This window comes from Empidonax traillii, unplaced genomic scaffold (assembly GCF_003031625.1).
Source record: "Empidonax traillii isolate 1590-97213 ecotype Southwest subspecies unplaced genomic scaffold, ASM303162v1 scaffold1431:size271365, whole genome shotgun sequence".
Classification (NCBI taxonomy): Eukaryota; Metazoa; Chordata; class Aves; order Passeriformes; family Tyrannidae; genus Empidonax; species Empidonax traillii.
The window spans coordinates 48,049-69,142 of record NW_020956624.1 but is presented as its reverse complement, the minus strand read 5'-3'; the positions used below and the strand labels follow the sequence as shown (position 1 = coordinate 69,142).

Sequence of the window (21,094 nt, the reverse complement as noted above, 5' to 3'; positions counted from 1 at the left end):
AAAAAAAAAAAAAAAAAAAAAAAAAAAAAAAAAAAAAAAAAACCCAACTCCTCTCCCACAGGAAAAGACAAAGAAGAAAACCAGGCAGTCTCTCCTCCCTGCTGCAGCCTCCCCTCCGGCTCCAGAGCTGAACTCCAACCCCCCAAACCCCACCTCTTTCTATACACACACCCTGGTCTTTTTCCCAATTCCCAATTCCTCCCCCTTCGTTGCTAGGAGATTAATGTCTGGCCATTTAGAGCTCAGGCCAACTCCTTTGTTATCTGATGGCCCATTAACACATACACGCAGGAGGGGGAAGGGGAAAGGAAAGACAAAATTTCTTGCTAAAATCAGGACTATGACATTATATTATCCATTAAATTTTAGTATGGGTTAAGTTTTAGCATTATAAGATAATAGTAAACGGTAAGTGTGTGAAGGTGTTATTTTTAATGGCAATAGGTATAGGTACTTGTGTGTTATAATGTGTTAGAGGTAAGATAAGAATGCATTGTAATGTCATATAAATTGCTCAAAAACAAAAAAGGGGATTTGTGGGAGAAACATGATGAATGTGTGGGAAATTTATATTGTGTGTGGTACTTTTATAGACTTTTATAAACTTTTACATAGTTTTATAGGTACTATAAGTTATAGATGGCAAGACGGTTACGGGTGTCTTTGCTAGAACAAAAGGAACTCAGTGCCAAGAAGGTGGAGTTCAATAAAGTAAACAATTGTCTTGTTACCTGTTAATAACCAATTATAAAGGTATTTGTAATGCATGTTTACATCTAGACAGTGACCTGTAACCAATTATGTGCTTCTTGTCACAAGACCTTGTATACAGATGCTATAAAAACCCTGAGCTATCCTAATAAATCGGACATATTTTAGATCTCATAGGTCGTGTATGTATGTCTCTGAAACCTCCCCGTCAACAACTCATATAGCAGAATTTGGACGCTTGAAATACGTACATGTATCTGTGGATACCTTCTCCTCCGTTATAGTTGCTACTACCCATACAGGTGAAACTGCCCAGGATGTTATTCGCCATTGGTTGCGGGCCTTTTCTACATGTGGAGTTCCACACCAAATTAAGACTGACAATGGTCCTGCCTATGCCTCTTCCCGGGTGCAATCTTTTCTCCGAATGTAGGGGATTTCTCACGTCACCAGTATTCCTCACTCCCCCCAGGGTCAAGGTATTGTGAAATGAGCACATGGTATCCTTGTGGCAATTACAAAAACAGAAGGCAGGAATGTCTGGGGAAACCCCTGAAGCTCGCCTCACTAAGGCTACCTATGTGCTCAATTTTGTTAACATCGCAGAGGGCCAGCAGGATCCACCCATGGTCCGGCATTTTGGCTCCTTACAAAAGTCCACACCTGTCTCCTTTGGGGTGAAAGTCAGGATAAAAGATTTGCAAACAGGGCAGTGGTCTCAACCGTGCGAACCATTAACTTAGGGTAGAGGGTATGCTTGTGTTTCCACAGATGAAGGACCGCACTGGGTACCTGTTCGATATGTCCATTCTGTGCTGGGTGAACCACGTCCACAAGTTACATGAAAACCCATCTATGACTGTACTCGTCAACTGAAATAAAGAATGCTACTACCATAGACTGACAACGGATGGACTGTCTGGGCTGTTACTCTTGCCTGTGCATATAGTTGTTTTTGTATTATTGATATTGCCATGGTTTGTGTCTCCCTTGCAAGGGGCCCCGCAATGGATGACACTCATTGGCAGTTTCTTTAATACAAAAACAGGGGGAATTGTGGTGGTTTTCCCCCAGTTGGCCTGGGAGATCCTGGAAGAGTTATAGTCAAGTAGGAACTTTTGCACAAGGCAGAAATAAGCCCGGACCCGGAAGATGTAACAATATGGTTTTCCGGTAAAATATGCTGAGTCATAGTTGGTTGACATGCACAGTTAGCAGAGTTATATAACGTTATTAGTGGCCAATGGAGGGTTACTTATGTAATTTGGGGACCAATAAAGAGTTAACATGTGTAGCCTAAAAGTGTATAAAAATAGCAGTGGTGTGCAATAAAGTGTTCCAGTTTCTGGTTCCACGAGGGTTCGTGTCGTTACTCCCGCCTCGACCACGACAGTGGGGGTTTCACTGAGGGCTTAGTTCAGTCCTCTCCTTTCCTGTCTCTTGGGTTCCCGTTTACTTGGTCACTGTTGTAATAAATATTGGGTTTATTGTTGAGCTCAGCAGTGTCTTGGTTTTCAATCTTGGCATCCTTCGAACTCACCCTGTTACAATGGGTCATATGGGAATTCAGTTCCCACCGATTCAATGCCACCAGACCACAGGCCAGCCACCTCCAGGCTCTCCAACCATGGCTTTGCTTGTTTGAAAGAAGAGTCATATCCAAACATATCTGTTGAGAATGAGCCAGTTCAAAATACAGGAAAAATCACCCTCTGTCTCCTATTTACAGAAATTATTTTTATCTCCAATGGGATATTTTTGGTCTCTTCTTTAACCACATCAAGGATAGAAAGAATCTGGGCTGAGTTCAACCATGTCAGTGGGAGACCTATCCCCCAGAGTGACCACTGATAAAAATGAAGAAAATAAATAAAGGGAAGAACAAGTGAGAGCCAGCACTTTGGGGGGAGTGAGGGGTACATCAGCCAGAAAATGGGATGGCCAGGGAAGAGACAGCAGAGGTAGGATGAGAAGAAGACACCAGCACAGAATGAAGGACTACCCAATATTGCACTCCTGGGCCAGGAAGGAGAACAGAAAATGGAGGGGGGAGGGAAAGAGCAGCTCAGATCAGTTATTGCAAGGGGGAAACACCCCCCATGCATCCTCCCAGCTGCACTGCTCCCCCTCCCACATCCTCCAGTGCCTCTGGTATCCATCAATGAAACTGCCTTCAGCCTCCAGAAGGAGACGGAGACCCTGGTGGTGGCTGGATCTAAGGTTCCTGATCATCAAAGGAACCTTGTGGAGAGCTGCAAGAGTGCTTGCTTCATTACCCTTTTCAATGCTCCTTGCCATCCTTCTCTCAATCCCCCAATGTGGTTTCCCTGCCAGAATGGCTGGGAACCCCAGGCTGCCCTTCCAACTTCGAGACATTAGAGCAGGTCTACTGGCCTTGGACATCGCTACTACACCAGCATCCACTGCCCGTCACTGGTGGTCAAAGTGTTATAGGAGCCCAGTACCACCATTCACCCATGATGTCTTCTTCCTTAGCTGTGCATTCCAGTTTCTGAATCTACCAAAATGGAATTTTTTTGCTTTTATTAAAGCAATCCTTTCATCACAGAGGACCAAGAAGAGTGTACAGCCCTGGTCTGGAGAGGATGAGGGATGCTAGATTCTCTGCCCAGCATCATGGATCCCCATCTGTCCAAACTAGATAAGACCTAAGAGAAAGTGAGCTTTAGAGAATTGCTGCAAAGTGTGTTTATTTTCCTTTCTTGACTGGGTCTTTCCAGTTGGGAATTTTTAGCGCTGCACTTCTGTGTGCAGAAGGGAGATGCCAGTAAATCAGAACAAATTCAAAACAAATGCTCTTTCAAGTAGAGGCATTTGGTTTTGTTTCAGGGCTTGGGTAGCTAGCTGTATTCCTTCATGAGTCAACTTTCCTATCAGTTCCTCATTAAACTAAATGACTACATTTACATTTGGTGAGGAAAAAAGAGCAGTTAATGATAGTAGAAGGTTCTGTTTCCGAGTTTGAGGGGGAACCTTTGTTAAGGAAGACTAAAAAAAAATGCAATGCAATGAAATGCTACAATTTAATAAAATAAGTTAAAAATACATTTTAAGGGTGAACCATGTTTTCTTTTGGGGAGGAGGCTCTATTAAGGAGCTGGAGGTCCCCTTCCTGTAGCCCTTCAGGAGGCACCCAGAACAAGTCATGTTATTTCCTGCAGCCCAAGCCCCCCCCTCCTGCCTTTGGGAGCAGAGTAGCCAGATGAGATGTTATCAATAGGTTGAACCTTATAGAAAGCCCCCTTTTAAAAGTGAGTGCTTCCTCTACTTATTTCACATGGCATCCTATGGAACTGAAATCTTTCCTACCCTCTGCAACTGGTATATTTCAGAAGGATAAAAAAAGATAAAAGATCTAACAACATCCTTATTGCATTGTTTTGCTTCTTGTCTTTTTCTACAGTCTCTTTTTTTTTTTCAATTCCCTAAAGCTCAAGGCTCCAATAGTAAAAAAACCCAAAACTCAAAAAAAAAAAAAAAAAGGTGACAAGTTTCTTTGTTCCTTCTCCCCCTTTGATTAATTCTTATTAGGGTCTTTGAGCAAACAATATGCTCTCCTCTCAAATAACAGACAGGGCATATATTACACCCAAATAAAAATAAAAACAAGGCTCACTTAAAGACATCCACACCAAACGCAATTCCTGGAGAGAGGCAGGGGCAGATGCATGCACGCAGCCACCAAAAACCTACTTCTGAAATTCGTTTCAGGGCAATGAATTAATCATTAATCAAGGAGACATCAGCACAAAGGGAAGCACCTTCAAACATCAGTGAGTACATGCAGATACACAGTTTCAGATACTTTTATCCTGGTAGAGACAGAGTCCAGCCACTGAGTTGGTCTGTCCAGGGTGGAAGATGAGGTGTTGAAGACATCACACCTTGGAAGAGGGGTGGGAGTTGGACTAGATGACCGTTCAAGGTCTGTTCCAACCCAAATCATTTTTATGAAAAGCCCAAGAGGGGTAGGGAAAACACCCTCCAAATCTCCATCCCATAACAGCACCTGGAGGATGAAGGAGATGACAAACAGGAAAATGAGTAAAATCGGAGTATTTCAAGTTGGAAGGAAACCATAAGGATCATTGAGTCCAACTCCTGCAATGTCCTCTGCAAAAAAATGAGGTCATCTTTCCTCCCCGGGCACCATGACACTCACACATTAAATGTAGGATATTGGTTACCCTAACGGGAGCAAAGCCCAAGCACAGCTCTCATCCCAGAGACAAGAGATGCCACCACCACCAAGTCAAGGAGACCCTGACACTGAATCTTTTTGCATGGCACAACAGCACCTGCTCCATAGTATGAGAGGCATGCAACTGCTCCTGAAATGAAACCTAATTCTCCCTTTGAGCATGCCTTTCTCAACAACGTGCATCCCAAAAACTCCCCAGCATCACTTTGCCTTCCATTGGGACCTTTGGTCAACTCAACTCACAGCCAAGATCGAAGAAAAAAGAAGAGATGTCTTACCTGAAAGCCCCCCAGGGGCTAGACAATTAGTTCCCCCTGTTTCCGTGGAGGAAGGCACAGAGTCTGGACAATCTGATGAAGCAGAGGAAAAGAAAAAAAATCAGTATATAGGCAGTTCTTTGCAGGTTCCCAGCAATGCCATGAGCAGAAAACACATTCCAAAGAGTTTAGCAGGAATCAATTACTAATTGTCCAGCACAAAGACGGTAGTTCATCAAGAAGCATCTACCCTAACTCATTGCCTCAGTCAAGGCTGCACACTGTGCTTCATCACCACCCAACGCTGATTATAGACTGGCAAAGATTACAGACTGGCTGCCACCTCTCTGACCAAGTCACCGGGTAACAAGATCAAGGTTGTCATCACCCTGATGTAAGCAAGTTCCCAAAAATGTTTAAATGCATTAGATGCTTAAATGTATAAGTGCTTTGCGCACCCAATTTAGTCAACACCTGTAACTCACCAAAATGGGAACCAAAAAGGAAATGTCTCATCACTGCCCTTTTGCGGCAAATGGTCTACATTTACATTCCCCCGCTCAATTTTTGTCACCATCAGCTGCTGGTAGATCTTATACCCTGCTGTCACCTCCTGAGACAGGTGGGCAACTGGATCTATTCCTCCAAGCACCACCAAAGGGCAGAGTAAGATCAGTAGCCCTATTAGAGGTTTCTCCTGATGCATGAATGTATTGGAGCTCAAGGTTTGGACCTTTCCATCCCAAGCCTGCTCCTCCAAGTGACAATATCCAGAGCAACATCAATCCCCTGGTCCTACAGGCAAAGTTCAGCTTTTTGGTACCTACCATGTAGGGGAGAAGCTCAAGGACAAGCCTGAGAAGACCCGTGAAGTTCACACAACCTTCTGCTCCTCAGCAAGTTCTTAAAAACTTTATGTTTCATCAAATTTGGGCTCCCTAATGATATCACTTTGCTCACAGCAGTATCTCAAAGCAAGGGCCACCACCAGGAGAGTTGAGATACTTTTCTCCCTAATGATAATTTTTCCAGATTTCATCCCTGAAATCCAAGTGAATGAGAAATTACTGTCTGCATAACCTCATTTTATCAGAGTAAAGCCCTAACAGGAATATACAGTTTAACAGGATGTACTTAAACTGAAAACAACAGGGGAGACAGGAAATGGACTTACTTGCGAAATACTGTATACGATGCCTTGTCACGTTTTCTATGCTTTAAAAAAATATGGTTTTTTTCTTTTTTTTTTTTTAACCCTTTCTAGTCCAGACAGAAGATTCCCCCTGCCCCTCTCCTGGGATGGTTACAAGTGCTTGGGCTACAGATGCTTTCTGAACACAGGTTGGAACACCCTGCTTTGCACTGGGCTCCCTCTGCCCCCAACTATAGCTCCCTGAAGAGTCCCTGTGGGATAGAGGACATAATTTGCCCTTTCCATGTTGTCTTGCTCTAGGGATTACACACAACCAGGTCCTCTGTTAGCACATCGGACAGGATGGCAGGAGAGAATCCTATCCCAACTTAAAATGTGTAACACTAGCAATGGGGTGATGTGTTTTCATGACTTATCAGCTCCCTTCCTGTATCACATCATCCAACAGGCAATTCTCCTCATCAATGAATTACCCTCTGAAGTCACATTAGAAGATGCAGAGCTGGTGCACCTTGACCCTAGACCAACCATGATAGTCAGGTGTGGGATAAGTCCAAACGCAGGACCCTCCTGGGTTGTCTGCCCTATATGTGACTGGTTTCATCCTTGCACTCTTCCTATCACCCACAGAGCTGCCCAGGGCTCTCATTAGTAGGGGGTACTTGGGCTCATTTTATCTTCAGCACCAGAGAGGTCATAGGATCAGAGGTTTACCCAAGCATGTGAATCTCCTCCCAAAACTGCTTTCTCACAATATAAAACCATCATGGAGACATATAATTAATCCTGGTGGCCACCAGCATAATCCTGCAATGTGCCCAATAGCTCCTGAAAGCTGTCAAACCTTTAGCTCCCCTGAAAGCCAATGCCACAGGAGGGCATTCAGCTCTGCAGTGACATCTCAGTGGGTTTCCTGCACTCATACTCCAGCACCACCATGACCAGCCACCCAGGAGCATGATGGACACAGCTACTTGCAGCCTCTTGTTCCACTTAATGATGGGTCAAAATACCTGCTTGAATTATTTGGATGCACTGCAGTCCATCTCACTTCCAACACAGCTGCAAATGGCAGCTCCTGCAGGGACATCAGGGATGCTGAGCACCCACATGCCTCCAGGCTTGCAGGGTGAGCCTAGCTTCAGGCAAGCCACTGACACCCATCCCTGCAAATGTCCCCTGTAAGGAAGAAGGAAAGTCCTCTCCTGGATGAAAGTCCTCCCCATCCCTGGAAGTGTTTAAGGCTGGGTTGGACGGGACTTTGAGCAACCTGGTCTAGTGCAAGGTGTCCCTGCCCATGGCAGGGGGATTGAAACTAGATGGTCTTTAAGGTCCCTTCCAACCCAAACCATTCTAGGATTCTATGAATGAGCAAGCCACCCTGGACCTCCAGCCTTCCCACAGGTAACCTGGTCATCAAGGGCAGATCTTTCCACTCTCTGACGAGTGCACAAATACCAGATCTATCCTGCCAGCACACAATCTGATGTGGCATTTCACTGCCTGCAGCTGACCCCCACCTCTCTGTCCATCTCTGCTTTCCTCCAGCCAGGGACACAGCCTGTGTCAGCCTCCATCATCTCCAAAAAATCAATTTAATCCTTATCGTAATGGTTTAAATCTAAAAGAGGAGGGATTCAGACTAGATAGAACAGAGAAACTTTTACAAGGGTTGTGAAACACTGGCACAGGTTGCCCAGAGGTGGTAGATGCCCCACACCTGGAGACATCCAAGGTTAGTTTGGATGAGGCTCTGAGCAACCTGATCTAGTTGAAGATGTTCCTGCTCATTGCAGAGGGGTTGGACTAGATGGCCTTTAAAGGTCCCTTCCAACCCAAACCATTCTGTGATTCTATGATCATGGGTACTGGCGACCACTGCAAGCCCATACTGGTCCACGTATTCCTGTCTGTCTGTCCACACGAAACACAAGACATGGCACTAAATACTTAAATATTTTTGTAACCACTATCACACTTGATGGAAAAGCAGAAGTTTCCTCCTGAATGCATGTTCTCAGCTCTATCAGCAGATGCAGCTGCCCAAGTCTAAATGGAGGGACAATTACCTCACAAGGTCGCAGGGGAGAAGATGGCTGATGTACATCAGCCAGGGAAAAGGCTTCACACCTTCCCATCATCATCTACTATCTCTCTCCCATCTAAACAATTCTCAACATATGGCTGAGAAACTGACGCAGATGGCACTGATGTTGGGACTGGAAATCCTCCAGCCCTCCACAGAAGAAACCCTGAGCTTGCAAAATCCACCTGCAACAACAGACTTCCAGGTTCCACTTGAGCCTGTCACAGCCCAGTTAGAGTTCAGCTGCAAAATGGATTTTTCTTTCAAAAAGGAAAAAAAAAGGAGGACTTTTTGGTGAGTAACCCAGTTGTTCCTGCATTTCTGATGGTCAGCGTTAATCAATTCCTATTGGTCAATAGGAATAACTTTTCCTTTCGAAATGGCACATTCCTGTTCTGCGGCTTTTCTGTTTACACACATTTTGCTATCTTATGTCAACACTTGCTGATGAATAAATACATCACTGGACTAACTGAAAATGAGGTCCTGGCAGAGACAGATTGGGTGTCAAAACCCTGCTAACAGATTTATCCCAATATCTTTGCAGTAAACCAAAATCAAGCTTTAACCCTTCTCTCCTGCAGCTCTGAACCCCTTTACACCTCATGCCAGGATCATTGGTCAATGGAAAAAAAAGCAATAAAGGCAGAAATAGAAACTTTTGAGGAAGCACTGCAGGAATGCAATCAAAATTATGCCCATCTCACACAAACCCACAAAATTTCACAAGCCAACAGACCCTCAAAGTCTATTATGGAATAACCCTTCTGCATCCCAGCACGTGCTCAGGATGTTGGACCTACACCAGATATCCTTCCTTCATTCATGACCCTTTATCTCCTGTTTTTTTCATGTTGAGGCAAAATAGTTCATGCTTTGCAACCCAAATTTTGGTTAAACATCTTTGCTTATTTCCACAAGGCATAAAAAGACTTATCAGTGTTTCTTAAAAAATTTGCAGAGGGGGGAAAAAACAACAGTCCAGCCTCTGAAGGAGCAGTGGGCAGGATGGGACCCCACACAGTACCTAAGCAACCTCAAGGTTGGGGTTTCTCTTAGTCCCAAGAAACTGATGAGCAGCAATTTTACAGAAACTGCTCTTTTGGTAAAAACCCTAGTAACCGGTATTGATCTTCAGAAATATATCTATCTTTACCTCTGTGCACCACCATGCCCAGCCCACCTGCCATAACCATGGGACATGACCACAGAGACCACCATGTTCCAGCCATCAGTCCAGATCCACTAATCCTCGGAGACCCAGGAGCTGCTCCTTCCCAAGTTCCCCCCATTTCCGATTGTCCCCCCATCTCCTTCTTCCAGCCTGATTTATCTCACACCTGGCAAGTTTGCTGCCAACAAAGTGTTTATGCAGATGACCTCAAAAGAGTTGGTGCCAGCCTCACATGGACTGGCACCCTGACATTCAGTTACAAGTAACAGGCATGCAGAGTGCTGTTAAAAAAAGAAAAAGAAGGAAAAAAACACTTTTCAACCCCTTTTCCAATTTTTTTTCAACCTGACAAGGCAGGATTAGGTTCCTTTAAAACACATAATGATTTCTAACAAGTCCATTTATCAAGGTTCATTGGATTCCCAGGGATTAGGAAGATACTGTGCAGGTTCCCAACCTAAATCCCTATAAAATTCACCCAGGGGTGTGGAAGCAGTGCCATTTCCAACTGGAGCCAATGATTTTCCTGGTTGACTTGAGCAGTGCAGGCCTGTGTTGCACTGTAATCCCTCCTAGAGTTTCTTGCCAGAGTTTTAAAATCTTTTACTTTGTGCAGAGAGTGGTTTAGACAAATTATATTTTAATTATATCTTAATTTTTCAAGGGGTAGCAGTAGGCACAGAGGCAAGTAGCCCAAAAGCAAAATGCATGACAAAGGCAAGGAGATGTTTCCCCTAAGAAAGGGGCTGTTTTCCCTTTTATCTGTAGTCTGCATTGAAAAAAGTCCACTTACCAGTTGGTTTGAGAAAATCCATTGGATATCTGGAGTAAGGTGGAGGGGGAGACTCTGGAATTAGAAAAGTAGAGAAAATAAAGGCAGACCCATGAGAAAGAAAAAAAAAAAGAGATAGGAACTTATGATAACAATGGCATTCTTTTAGTAAAAATGTTTGTCTTAGCTCTGGGGGTTGGAAGCAGGGCAGAGGCGATGACTGTCTTGATATTTAGCTGTCAGATAAACAAAAGGGACGGTCTGGCGCCAGTGTCCCTGCTATCTGCCGCTCGGGCTGTCTGATCGTGACCTTGGTTCAGCGGAGCCGCGGCAGCGCTAGGGCCGCCTGGCCCCTAATCCCCGGCACCGCGCCGGGACGGAGTGGAGACGGCTCCGCCCGTCGTGCCGGGGCCCCCGGGGTGGGAAATCACCCTCTCCCTTAAACAGAAAAAAATACATAAACCAATGCAATGGAAAGGGGTGGGGGTTGTGTTTTGGTTTGTTGTTGGGGTTTTTTCCAGAGGAAAAAAATTTTGGTGGGCTGGGAAGCGAATGGGGCTACATCCCCCCATCCCCTCCATCTCCCCGTACCCCCGCTCCCCCCGCCACTGTACCTAGCTCGCAGAGCCGGCTGAGGTGGTGCGGGTTGCAGCAGACGAGCTCGGGGTGAGCCTTGCCGTAGGATTCACAGCAACATAACCGCTTCACTTCGGAGCAGTAGCGGAGGTCGGGCCAGCGGAACACCTTGCAGAACAGCACCGGCAGCGGGTACCAGTGCTGGCCCAGCCGGGAGTGGGCGTTGGCGGGCAGCAGCAGGCAGGGGGTCTGCGCCCCGCCGCGGGACTCCACGGCGTGCAACAACCCCTCCAGCTGGCGCTCCTTCAGCCGTTTCAACACGGCATGGGTCAGCGCCTTCAGTTCCGCCTCTGTACCCGCCGTTGCCCGCCCGCCGCGGCCCGCCTTGCCCGTGCAGCACCCATGCCCCCCGCTGAAGGCAGGCTCCCGGGCCTCGGCCACGGCTGCGCCAGGCTGGCGCGCCGCCGCCGCCTCCTTCTCCTCTCCTCCAGGCGCACGGCTCCGCCAGAGCCGACGGACGAGAACAGAGCGTTTGGTCCTGAACATACGGGACGAGAGGAGAGGGCCTCGGCTACAAAACGGGCATGTCGTCCGCCGCACATGAAGGGGCCGGGAGCCGGAACGCGGCGGCGGACAGCGGCGGGCGGCGGCGGGGTAGAGACGGACTGTGGCATGCGCCAGTCTCCGCGCTAGGGCTGCGGGTCCCGCCGCTGAGAGAAAATAAAAAATAATTAAAATAAATTTAAATGAGGGGGGAAAATAGGAGGGGGGGGGGGGACGGCGACTCGCCCCGGCTTTGCCCAAAAAAGAAAAGAAAAATAAAAAGCTTGTCTAGAGCCCGCGGTGCACGGCGCGGGGGAGGCGAGAGAAGGTTGTCGGCTCCTCGCCGCCCTGCGCGGCTGCGGAGCAAGGCCAGAGCCGCAGGAGAGCTTCGGCCTTCTAGGGGCCGTGGCGCCCATCAACCCGCCACGCTGGGGAGGGGGGACGGGGGAATGAGGAGGGAGGGATGCAGCGCAGGGCAGAATCAAAGGACAAAAAATAAAAAGCTAGCCAAAAGGGTGTCTATAAAAAAAAAAAAATTAAAAAAATACGAAACACCAACCCTAAGGTTTGGACATCGGTTTAAGCATCTGTCACAAAAGAGACGAACAAGCGCTTCCCTTTTTAAAGCCCAGGTCGTCCTGATGCGGGGTTCGGGGTGGTTCTTTTCCTCCTTCTTTCCAAAGGTTTTAATCCACATGGACACACACATGGAATATTGATTCGACTGCTATGGAAAGAGAGAAGAAAAAAAAAGGGGAGTTGTGTCCCCTCCTCCGTGCCTTCCCCAGCAGCGTGCTGCGGCGGGGAGAGGGAGCCTGGCCGGGCCGGGCCGAGCCGAGCCGCCCGCCGCTCCAGGCGGTGCTTACTTGGGTGCGGGGCTGCACACCGGTCGGCGACTCTCTCCGTGCTGCCAGCGCCTATGCCTCAGTGCTTTTTTTTTTTCCTCTCTACTCCTTCCTTCCTGCCTGTCTGCCCTCCCTCTCCTCCTCCCTTGGGTTGGGTTTTTTTTTTCCTTCCCTCCACTCGCTGCAACAAGCTGCCCTCCCCGCACGAGCGCCTCCTTACTTCCCTTGCTGCCGATGAGTGGAGCCCCGGCGGCAGAGCAAGGCGCAGCGAAAGCGGAGCCCGCGGCAGCGCGGTACCTGCTCCCCCCCAGCTACGGCGGCGGCTCGCAGTGCGCAGTGGCGCGGCCCCAGCTCCGCCCCGTCACGTGGGCGTCTAGACACCGTCTCGCTCTAGGGAAAAAAAAAAAATCTATATATTTATCTCCAACCGCCTTTCGCAATCGGCGGCCCGGGTCGCTGAAAGGTTATGGGTCCCTCCGTCCCCGTTCCCCCTCCCCAACCTCCACCCCTGCCCCGGGATGGGGAGGCCCCTCCAGGAGCACTGCGAGTGTGCCAAGCAGGTGGTCTCCCCCTTGCACCCAGTGGGGCACAGCGGAAGGAGCCCTCGGGGCCAGGGTGTGTCGGAGCCCACTGTAAGTATTGAAATATTAAACCAAATCAGTCATAAAAATTAAAAAATGTTAAAATATATATATATGGGTCTGGCCATTGAAAGAGGACACAGTACAATAATAATAATAATAATAATAATAACAATAATAATACTTTCCACTTTTACAGCACTTGTCACCAAAGGATGGGAAAATATTTCATAGAAGGTCAGTACACTTCAGTTCTCATCAAATGCAAAGCAGAAATGATCGCCACATAGCACTCTGATATTCTTGTTATGGGTACTACAGTTGTAATAATCTCTGGCACCGTGGGAGCTCCACAGATCCCCCATTCCAATTCTGGACCTGCAGAGGATGGGGAAACTGAGCCACCAAGAGACTGTGCAGCTCGTCCAGCCCCACTGTGCTCTGTGGCCGAGCTGGGAAGTCTGGTCAGACTTCCTAGCGACAGATTTGGCAGGCCAGGAGCCCCCAAGGTCCCCATCCCACATGTACTTCCATGGAGTGTGGGCAGATAAGTTGCTTTAAGGTCACTAGGTCAGTTATCACATTGGAAGGAGAAGTCAAGACTTTTAAATCACGGCTGCTATAAGCAAATCCAATTCTAAAATGATTGCACACAACTAAATGCAATACCAGCCATAAACCACATAAAAAGAACATACCATGCAGGCAGGACATCCTCAGGGCGCCTGTCCTGGAATCCCTGCCTTTGGTGTAGGCAGGAGTGCAGGGATAATTTTAGAGCCTGATCATGCAAATATTCATGTGAACAGGCCAGAGAGACTCCGAATAGGCCTGGTATTTGCAGAATCTGGATCTAAATTAGAAAGGGGCTAGATTTTATTAAATGTTAATGAGACTATACTCACTCAGGCCCAAAATCTGCTTAAAATCTGGATAAATAGTATTAAAAAAAAAAAAGAAGAAGAACATAATTTGCTGACATCAAAAAGAATAATTCAGGAAGGTTTGTTATGAAACTGGAATCTGAGGAAGGTGTTGGAGGGGGACTCTTCACCTCCAAATCATTAACAGCAGAAGATGCTCGTTAAATTCTGCAGTTGCTGGTGCTGCAGCTGAGGCAGTTTCAGAGGTGAGGTGAGCTGCGCAAAGCCCGGGGCACAGCCTTGGGGTGACAGAGGAGGAGGCCAAAGCAGAACAGCATCAGCATCTGAGTCTGCTGCATGCACAAGAAAATCCCATTGCTTTTTGAATGGTTGCTTCTGTATCCTGAAAAACAGAATTTGGGTAATATTTTTAGTTTAACATCTCGTTTAACAGCCTCCGGAGTGACCTCACATACGCCAAGGCCGATTTCCTCACTTCCTTAGTGAACTTCAATCCCTATTCCACTGTGATGCATATGGTAAATTGATAGAGAAAAAAAAGTTCCTTCACATTCCTGTATTTGCCAATGGAAGACACACTGGACATGCCCATTAATCCATGCATTACACTTTTAAAAATTTTAAAACTTTCCAGGCTGTTATAAATGACTTTTAGGGTTTTTTTCCCTTTGTGGTTCCTCTTGCCTCATCGCTGATGACTGCAATTACTTTATTGTCATAAACAGAGTGACGAAAAGTATAATGGGATGTAGGCTGTGAAGGGATAGAGAACAGCAATGGGGTCTAGGAGTTAATATAATTTTTTTGGCTCTGCCATAGGTAGTCTAGGTGACCTTGGGCGCACCCCTTTCTTTCCCTGCAGTACAGCTGGGCCACCAGCACTTACCTTTGCAATCTCTGCAGATGAAAATTACTCCAGAAGTGCTAAATATTAAATAACCAATAAAGAACTGCTTTCTAATTTTCGTGGGTTTGCCCTGGGTCAATTTGCTCTCACCCCCCACACAATTACTATAAGTTGAGAGAAGGTTTATGAAGACAAAAGAAACTTGATTAGGGAGAATAATATTCGGATTTATTATTAGCAAGATAAAAATCTAAAGAACTACATCTACACTAATTCTAATTGGGTAAAAGTACTATGTATTCACAGAAATACCCCTCCCCCCTTTGTATCAGTTCAAGGAGGAGAAGCAGTCTCATTCTCCATTTCCAGAGCTCCAGGTCTTCAAAATAACTTTGCAGCACTCAAAAGTTCTTCAAGGACGACAACTCCAATTCGTCGCAGCTGGAGCTCTTTCTCTTTCTCCCTCTCTTTTATGGTAACCTCAGGGCTGGGCCTACCCCCCTCCTGGGCTAAGACCAGAGGCTGGGGGTTTACCTAGGCCCTGTGGGGTCTTCTCTTCCATGGACTGCAAGGGGAGACTTGCCTACCATGGATCTTCACCACAGAGTCACAGGAGATAATGGCTATTGAATCCACCCGTTTCCTGTGGGGTCCCTTCCCACTGGAGAACAGTCCTTAATAGACTTCTCCGACGTGAGTCCATTTCTCAGACAACAGGTCTTCCATTCTCTGCTGTCTCTCAGGGTCACAAATCTCTAGCACCAGCATGGATCCCTCACTCAGATCCTAACATCTTACCCGAGCCATTCTGCTCCAGCGTAGGTCTCCCTCAGGGTCACAAATCTCCAGCAGGACTCCGCTTCACCTCAGGTCTCTCATAAAGTCTCAGTCTCCTTGTGCATCAACTTACTCCAGTGTAGGCTCCTCCATGAGCAGCATGGGAGTCTCCTCACCCCAACAAACTTCTACAAGTGGCAGGGTTTTATTTTTCAGTCTTTTCCCTGCTGAAGGGAGAAAGAGCGAGAGAGGGGGAAGAAGCAGCCCCCCCTTTGTACTTCTCTCTCCTGCTGCTGCCAGCTTTGGCCTTGAAAGCTGTGCTATCTCTCTCTCTGGAATTCCTTTTGCAGCACATCTTGTCCAGGTTCTTCTCTAAAGTTTTTTTTTTCCCTCTACTCTTACAGGAGAGAAGGGGGGTTTCAGTGCCACACCTGGCTCCGACCCAGGGCAGAGGGAGGAGGGAGGCCCAACCCCACTTAAGATCTACCTCTCTCTCCCTACATGGCTACCAATTTCATCTGCGCCACTGGCTTCTCTTCCATTTTCTTAAAAATGTCATTGGCAGAGGCATTACTGAAACTTTTGATTGGCTTTTTCTCTGGAAATCCACCTGGACAAAATCATCCTCAGCCCCAGGGTCTGGCTGGTGGGCAAAACCACAACGCTAATTAACCCTGCAAACTTGTTTATGTAATAGAAGGGGTTAACTTTGTTCATAAAATCTTATGTGTATGAGGGAATAAGGAACTTTTGTTATAATTCAACAAGATAAGTTTCATGAACATCCTGTTAATTAAGCAAGTGTCAGTAAAAATAATTGCAGACATCTTGCTAAACAAACAAGTATCAGTATTGGTAAAATTTACAGCTGATAAGAACTGCAGTTTTCATCTTTGACAAATCCCAGATGACCACTTAGCAATGAACCACGAACTCAAGCCTCAACGCAGCCACATTCAAAACTCGGGACTTGGAAATGTATAAAAAGGAACATTTACTACATTTTCAGTGTGTGTCTCGGGCGGGGCAATTGCCCCCCAGACCACCCAGCGCTGTTTGCTTTATTATTGCTTGCTTAATAAATTTATCAATGTTTAATTGGAACTGAGTTGTCTAAATTCTTATATTAACTTATAACAGTTTAAACGGACCATATGTACGTGCCCATATGGAAAATACAGAAATAAGTATAATGAAGCTGATAAAAATGGACATGCAACCTGGATTGGAGGGACACTTGGAAAGGAGGGCAATTCCCACAGCCTGTGCTGCTGTAGATGCATTGCTTGTGGGCAAGTAGGTCAATGTCAGCCTGGAGACCTTTCCTGAAGCTGGTTTTGAAGAGCTAAAGCTGAGTTAATTTGCATCACAATTAAGCCTTTGACAGACACTTGGAGCCAAGGCATTGTCAACCTAATTGCTTTGCTAACAGCACCAGGGTGTGAGACTCACCAAAGGCATTTCTAACAAAAGGGATAAAAGAAGACATAAGAAAACAACACCCTTTTCCTGACATCATTACCAGATGCAAACAAACAGGGTCAATAACATACACACTTTGCTCTTTTCAGGGTATTTCCTCTTTTTCACAGCAGTTTCACAAATTTATGGAGCAGATCATCTTAACTGCAATCACACAACACCTACAGGATGGACAACGGATCAGACCCAGCCAGCACGAGTTTAGGAAGGGCAGGTCCTGTCTGACCAACCTGATCTCCTTTTATGATCAGGTGACTGATGCCCCAAAAGGCAGGTAAAAACTGCTTAGAGACAGAGTTTTATGCCTTTAAACAGCAGGTATTTATTAAGCGACGTCACGGAAGCCCTCCAGCTAATGCTGGGCAAAAGGACTCCGAGGTAGTCAGGCAAGAATGGATAATTTATACAGTTTTTGGCTATGATTACAACATATTCACATGCATATTAATATTAGATTACAATATTCATAGCAGGAGGAGTCAGGGTCGGGTTTTGAGGCGTGGTCTTCATTTTGGGGAATAATTTGGGGTACATCCTGTCTTTACTTCATCGGAGGGTCTCAGTTTTACTCCTCTTTCTCGGTGACCTTTGGTGAACTTCTGTACTTTCCATTGTTTCATGTTCTATTCACTGAGGCTTGAAGAAAGCCTTGGCTTCAGGTCTATTTTACCTATTCAAATGTCTACCTTGACTCATTTGGCTATAATTTATTACCTCTGAGCTCCTTGTACAATGTTCCTTGTGGGTTCAGGCCTGCTGAATTTGTACAGAACAAAATTTCCTTTGAGTAAGGTAGAAAACGGGGGGAGAAGAAAAGTGTATCTTTACAGTAAGATGCATCTATTAACCCTTCTAAAACCTTGTTTCGCTTCATGACCTGCCTGGTGGATAAGGTGAAGGCTGTGGATGTGGTCTATCTGGACTTCAGCAAAGCCTTTGACACAGTCTCCCACAGCATACTCCTGAAAAAGCTCGCAGCCCATGGCTTGGACAGGGGCACTCTCTGCTGAGTTAAGAACTGACTGGATAGCCAAGACCAGAGAGTGGTGGTGAGCAGTGCTGCATCCAGTTGGCAGCCGGTCATAGTGGTGTCCCCCAGGGATCAGTGTTGGGCCCAGTTCTGTTTAATATCTTTATTGATGATCTGGAAGAGGGAATTGAGTGTACCATTAGTAAATTTGCAGATGACACCAAGTTGGGGGGGTGTGTTGATCTGATGAAAGGCAGGAGGGCTCTTTAAAAGGAATTGGACAAACTGGAGAGATGGGCTGATTCCAGGGGGATGAGGTTCAACAAGGCCAGGTGCTGGGTCCTGCACTTTGGCTGCAACCCCATGCAGTGCGACAGGCTGGGGACAGAGTGGCTGGAGAGCAGCCAGGCAGAAAGGGATCTGGGAGTTTGGACTGACAGGAAGCTGAACATGAGCCAGCAGTGTGCCCAGGTGGCCAAGAAGGCCAATGACATCCTGGCCTGTATCAGGAACAGTGTGGTCAGCAGGAGCAGGGAAGTGATCCTTCCCCTGTACTCAGCACTGCTGAGGCCACACCTGGAGTACTGTGTCCAGTTCTGCACCCCTCAGTTGAGGAAGGATATTGAGGTGCTGGAGCAGGTCCAGAGAAGAGCAACCAGGCTGGTGAAGGGACTCAAGCACAAGTCCTGTGAGGAGAGGCTGAGGGAGTTGGGGTTGTTTAGCCTAGAGGAGACTCAAGGGAGACCTCATCACTCTCTACAACTACTTGAAAGGAGGTTGTAGCCAGATGGGGGTCAGTCTCTTCTCCCAGGCAATCAACAGTAGGACAAGAGGGCACAGTCTTAAGCTCTGCCAGGAGAGATTTAGGTTGAATATTAGGAAGAAATTCTTAACAGAGAGGGTGATCAGACATTGGAATGGGCTGCCCAGGGAGGTGGTGGATTCACCGTCCCTGGAGGTTTTTAAGATGAGGTTGGATGTGGCACTTAATGCCACGGTCTAGTAACCACAGCAGTGTTGAATCCAGGATTGGACTTGATGATCTCGGAGGTCTTTTCCAACCCAGTTGATTCTATGATTCCATGTAAAACCATTCAGGGAAGGTAGGAGAGAATAAGTAAGGCTAAAGGGAGGGCAGAGGCAGCAGCACAGGCAGGCTCCTGGCACTCTCCCATCCTTTTGTGCACATTAGGAATAGCTAAACTTGTGACCCTGCTTCTATTTAATGCATTATTTTCAGAGCAGAGCTCTCAATGAACATTCGAAGTCCAGGTTATGATGCCATTTAGACTGTATCTGAAGTCTGCTTCCACTCCAGCAGTTCACATCGACACAGCAAATTCAAACTATGAGACCTCAGATCTGCAAAGAAAACCCTTGTCCAGGCAACTTTGCTATGCACTGAGCAGCAGGTAACAGGGAGACATAGACCTAATGCTCTCACTCTTCTCATGTAGCACCACAAGCTAAAATCATCATTTCAATACTGGTGTTCTTGGGTACTAGCAGGCGCTGCAAGGTTCCATCTGTTGGAAAGAAGATTCACTGCAAGTGGGTGCATGACAGGTTTACTGCGTGCAGCTCTGGGACCTCCAGCACAGGAAGGACGTGGACTTGGAGCCAGTGCAGATGAGGCAATGAAGGTGCTCAGAGGGCTGGAGCACCTTTGCTATGAAGACAGGCTGAGAGAGTTGAGGTTGTTCAACCTGGAGAAGACAAGGCACTGGGGAGACCTTAGAACACCTTCCAGTTCCGAAAGGGGCTACAAGAGAGCTGGAGAGGGACTTTGGACAAGGACATGGAGTGATAGGACAAGGGAGAATGGCTCCAAAGAGAGTACGTTTAGATTTGATGTTAGGAAGAAATTCTTGACTGTGAGGGTGGTGAGGTACAGATTGTCCAGAGAGGTGATAGATGCCCCATCCCTGGCAGTAATCAAGACCAGTTTGGATGGGACCTTGAGCAACCTGGTCTAGTGGAAGGTGTCTCTGTCCATGGCAGGGAGGTTGAAAATAGATGATTCTGAAGGTCCCTTCCAACTCAAACCATCCTGGGATTCTGTGAATCTATAAATGAGAAAAAAGCCTGGTGAGATGGACTCTTGCCTGTGCTTATCAGGCATGGGGAAAAACACTCCTTTCTCAAACCCTGGGAATCAGTCCATCCAAATCAAGCGTCCATCAACAGGTATGACAGGCACCAACGCTGGCTCTTGGGGACTTATTCAGTCTTGAGAATACTTTGATTCATTGAAGCACTCACACATGTCTGACTTTAAGTATGTACTTTGCTAGCTGAAATTCTGTTAGCTTTCTGGTTTGACCATACAAATGTTGTATTGCTCAGGTTTTGTAGCTAGAGAGGGGTTAAACACAAGGCAAGTCTCCTTACCTACACTCCCTATATTGGGTCTGGCTGAGCTGGAGTTCATTTCCCCATAGTAGCCCTCACAGTGCTGGGCTTTGCATCGGTAGCTAGAAGGCTGTTGATAACACACCAGTGTTGTGGCTACTGCTGAGCACAGCATCAGCACTGTAACATTCCTTCCTCAATTGAGGGCAAGATCCTGGGAGGGGACACAAGTAGACCAGCTGACCCAAACTGACCCAAGGGATATTCCATACCATATGACGTCAGCTCAGATATAAAAACTGACGCAAGGAACAGGAATGGAGGCATTCACTGTCTCCAATGGTTGTCTGCTGAGAAACCGTTATGTGTGCTGAAGCTCAGCTTCTCAGAAGTGACTGACCATCGCTGCTGATGGGAAGTAGAGAATAAACCGTGTTATCTTTCACTTCACTTCAATTTTGTGTGCACAGGCTTCCCCTTTACTTTTTGTTTTAAATAAACTACCTTATCCCAACCCACAAATTGTTTTTCCACCTTACTCTGTCTCCTGTCCGGCTGGGAAAGGGAGTGATAGAGCAGCTGGGTGGGCATCTGGCATCCAGCCAAGGTCAACCCACCACACTCCCTTATGCCAACCTAAAGGAAATTATTTATATATAAATATATATTAAACCTGGGGGTCCAAGATGGCGGGCAGGCGGGTGACCATGCACTCAGCATGCTCCTGGAGCTGGGTGGTGGGTGGTAGGGGACCCGCTCCTGCTCCTGCCGTTCATCACCGTGCTGCATGCATGGGAGACGCTGCCGCTCTGATCTGTGCAGTCGACCTCGTGGAGAAGCCGTCGGGAGCTCTGTTTTGACG

The 21,094-nt window shown here is 46.8% G+C and overlaps 1 protein-coding gene across 1 annotated transcript in view; it reads right to left on the bottom strand.

The window, feature by feature from the left end:
* LOC114070061 (mothers against decapentaplegic homolog 7-like) overlaps positions 1-11,497 on the bottom strand; it is a 48,117-nt gene extending 36,620 nt beyond the window's left edge. Inside the window, exons 1-3 of the mRNA XM_027907251.1 lie at positions 10,990-11,497; positions 10,397-10,450; positions 5,212-5,283 (exon numbers count right to left, since the gene is read on the bottom strand). Of these exons, the coding sequence (XP_027763052.1) occupies positions 5,212-5,283; positions 10,397-10,450; positions 10,990-11,497 (634 nt within the window). The remainder of the gene's footprint in view (positions 1-5,211; positions 5,284-10,396; positions 10,451-10,989) is intronic.
* Between the last annotated feature and the right edge of the window lie 9,597 nt (positions 11,498-21,094).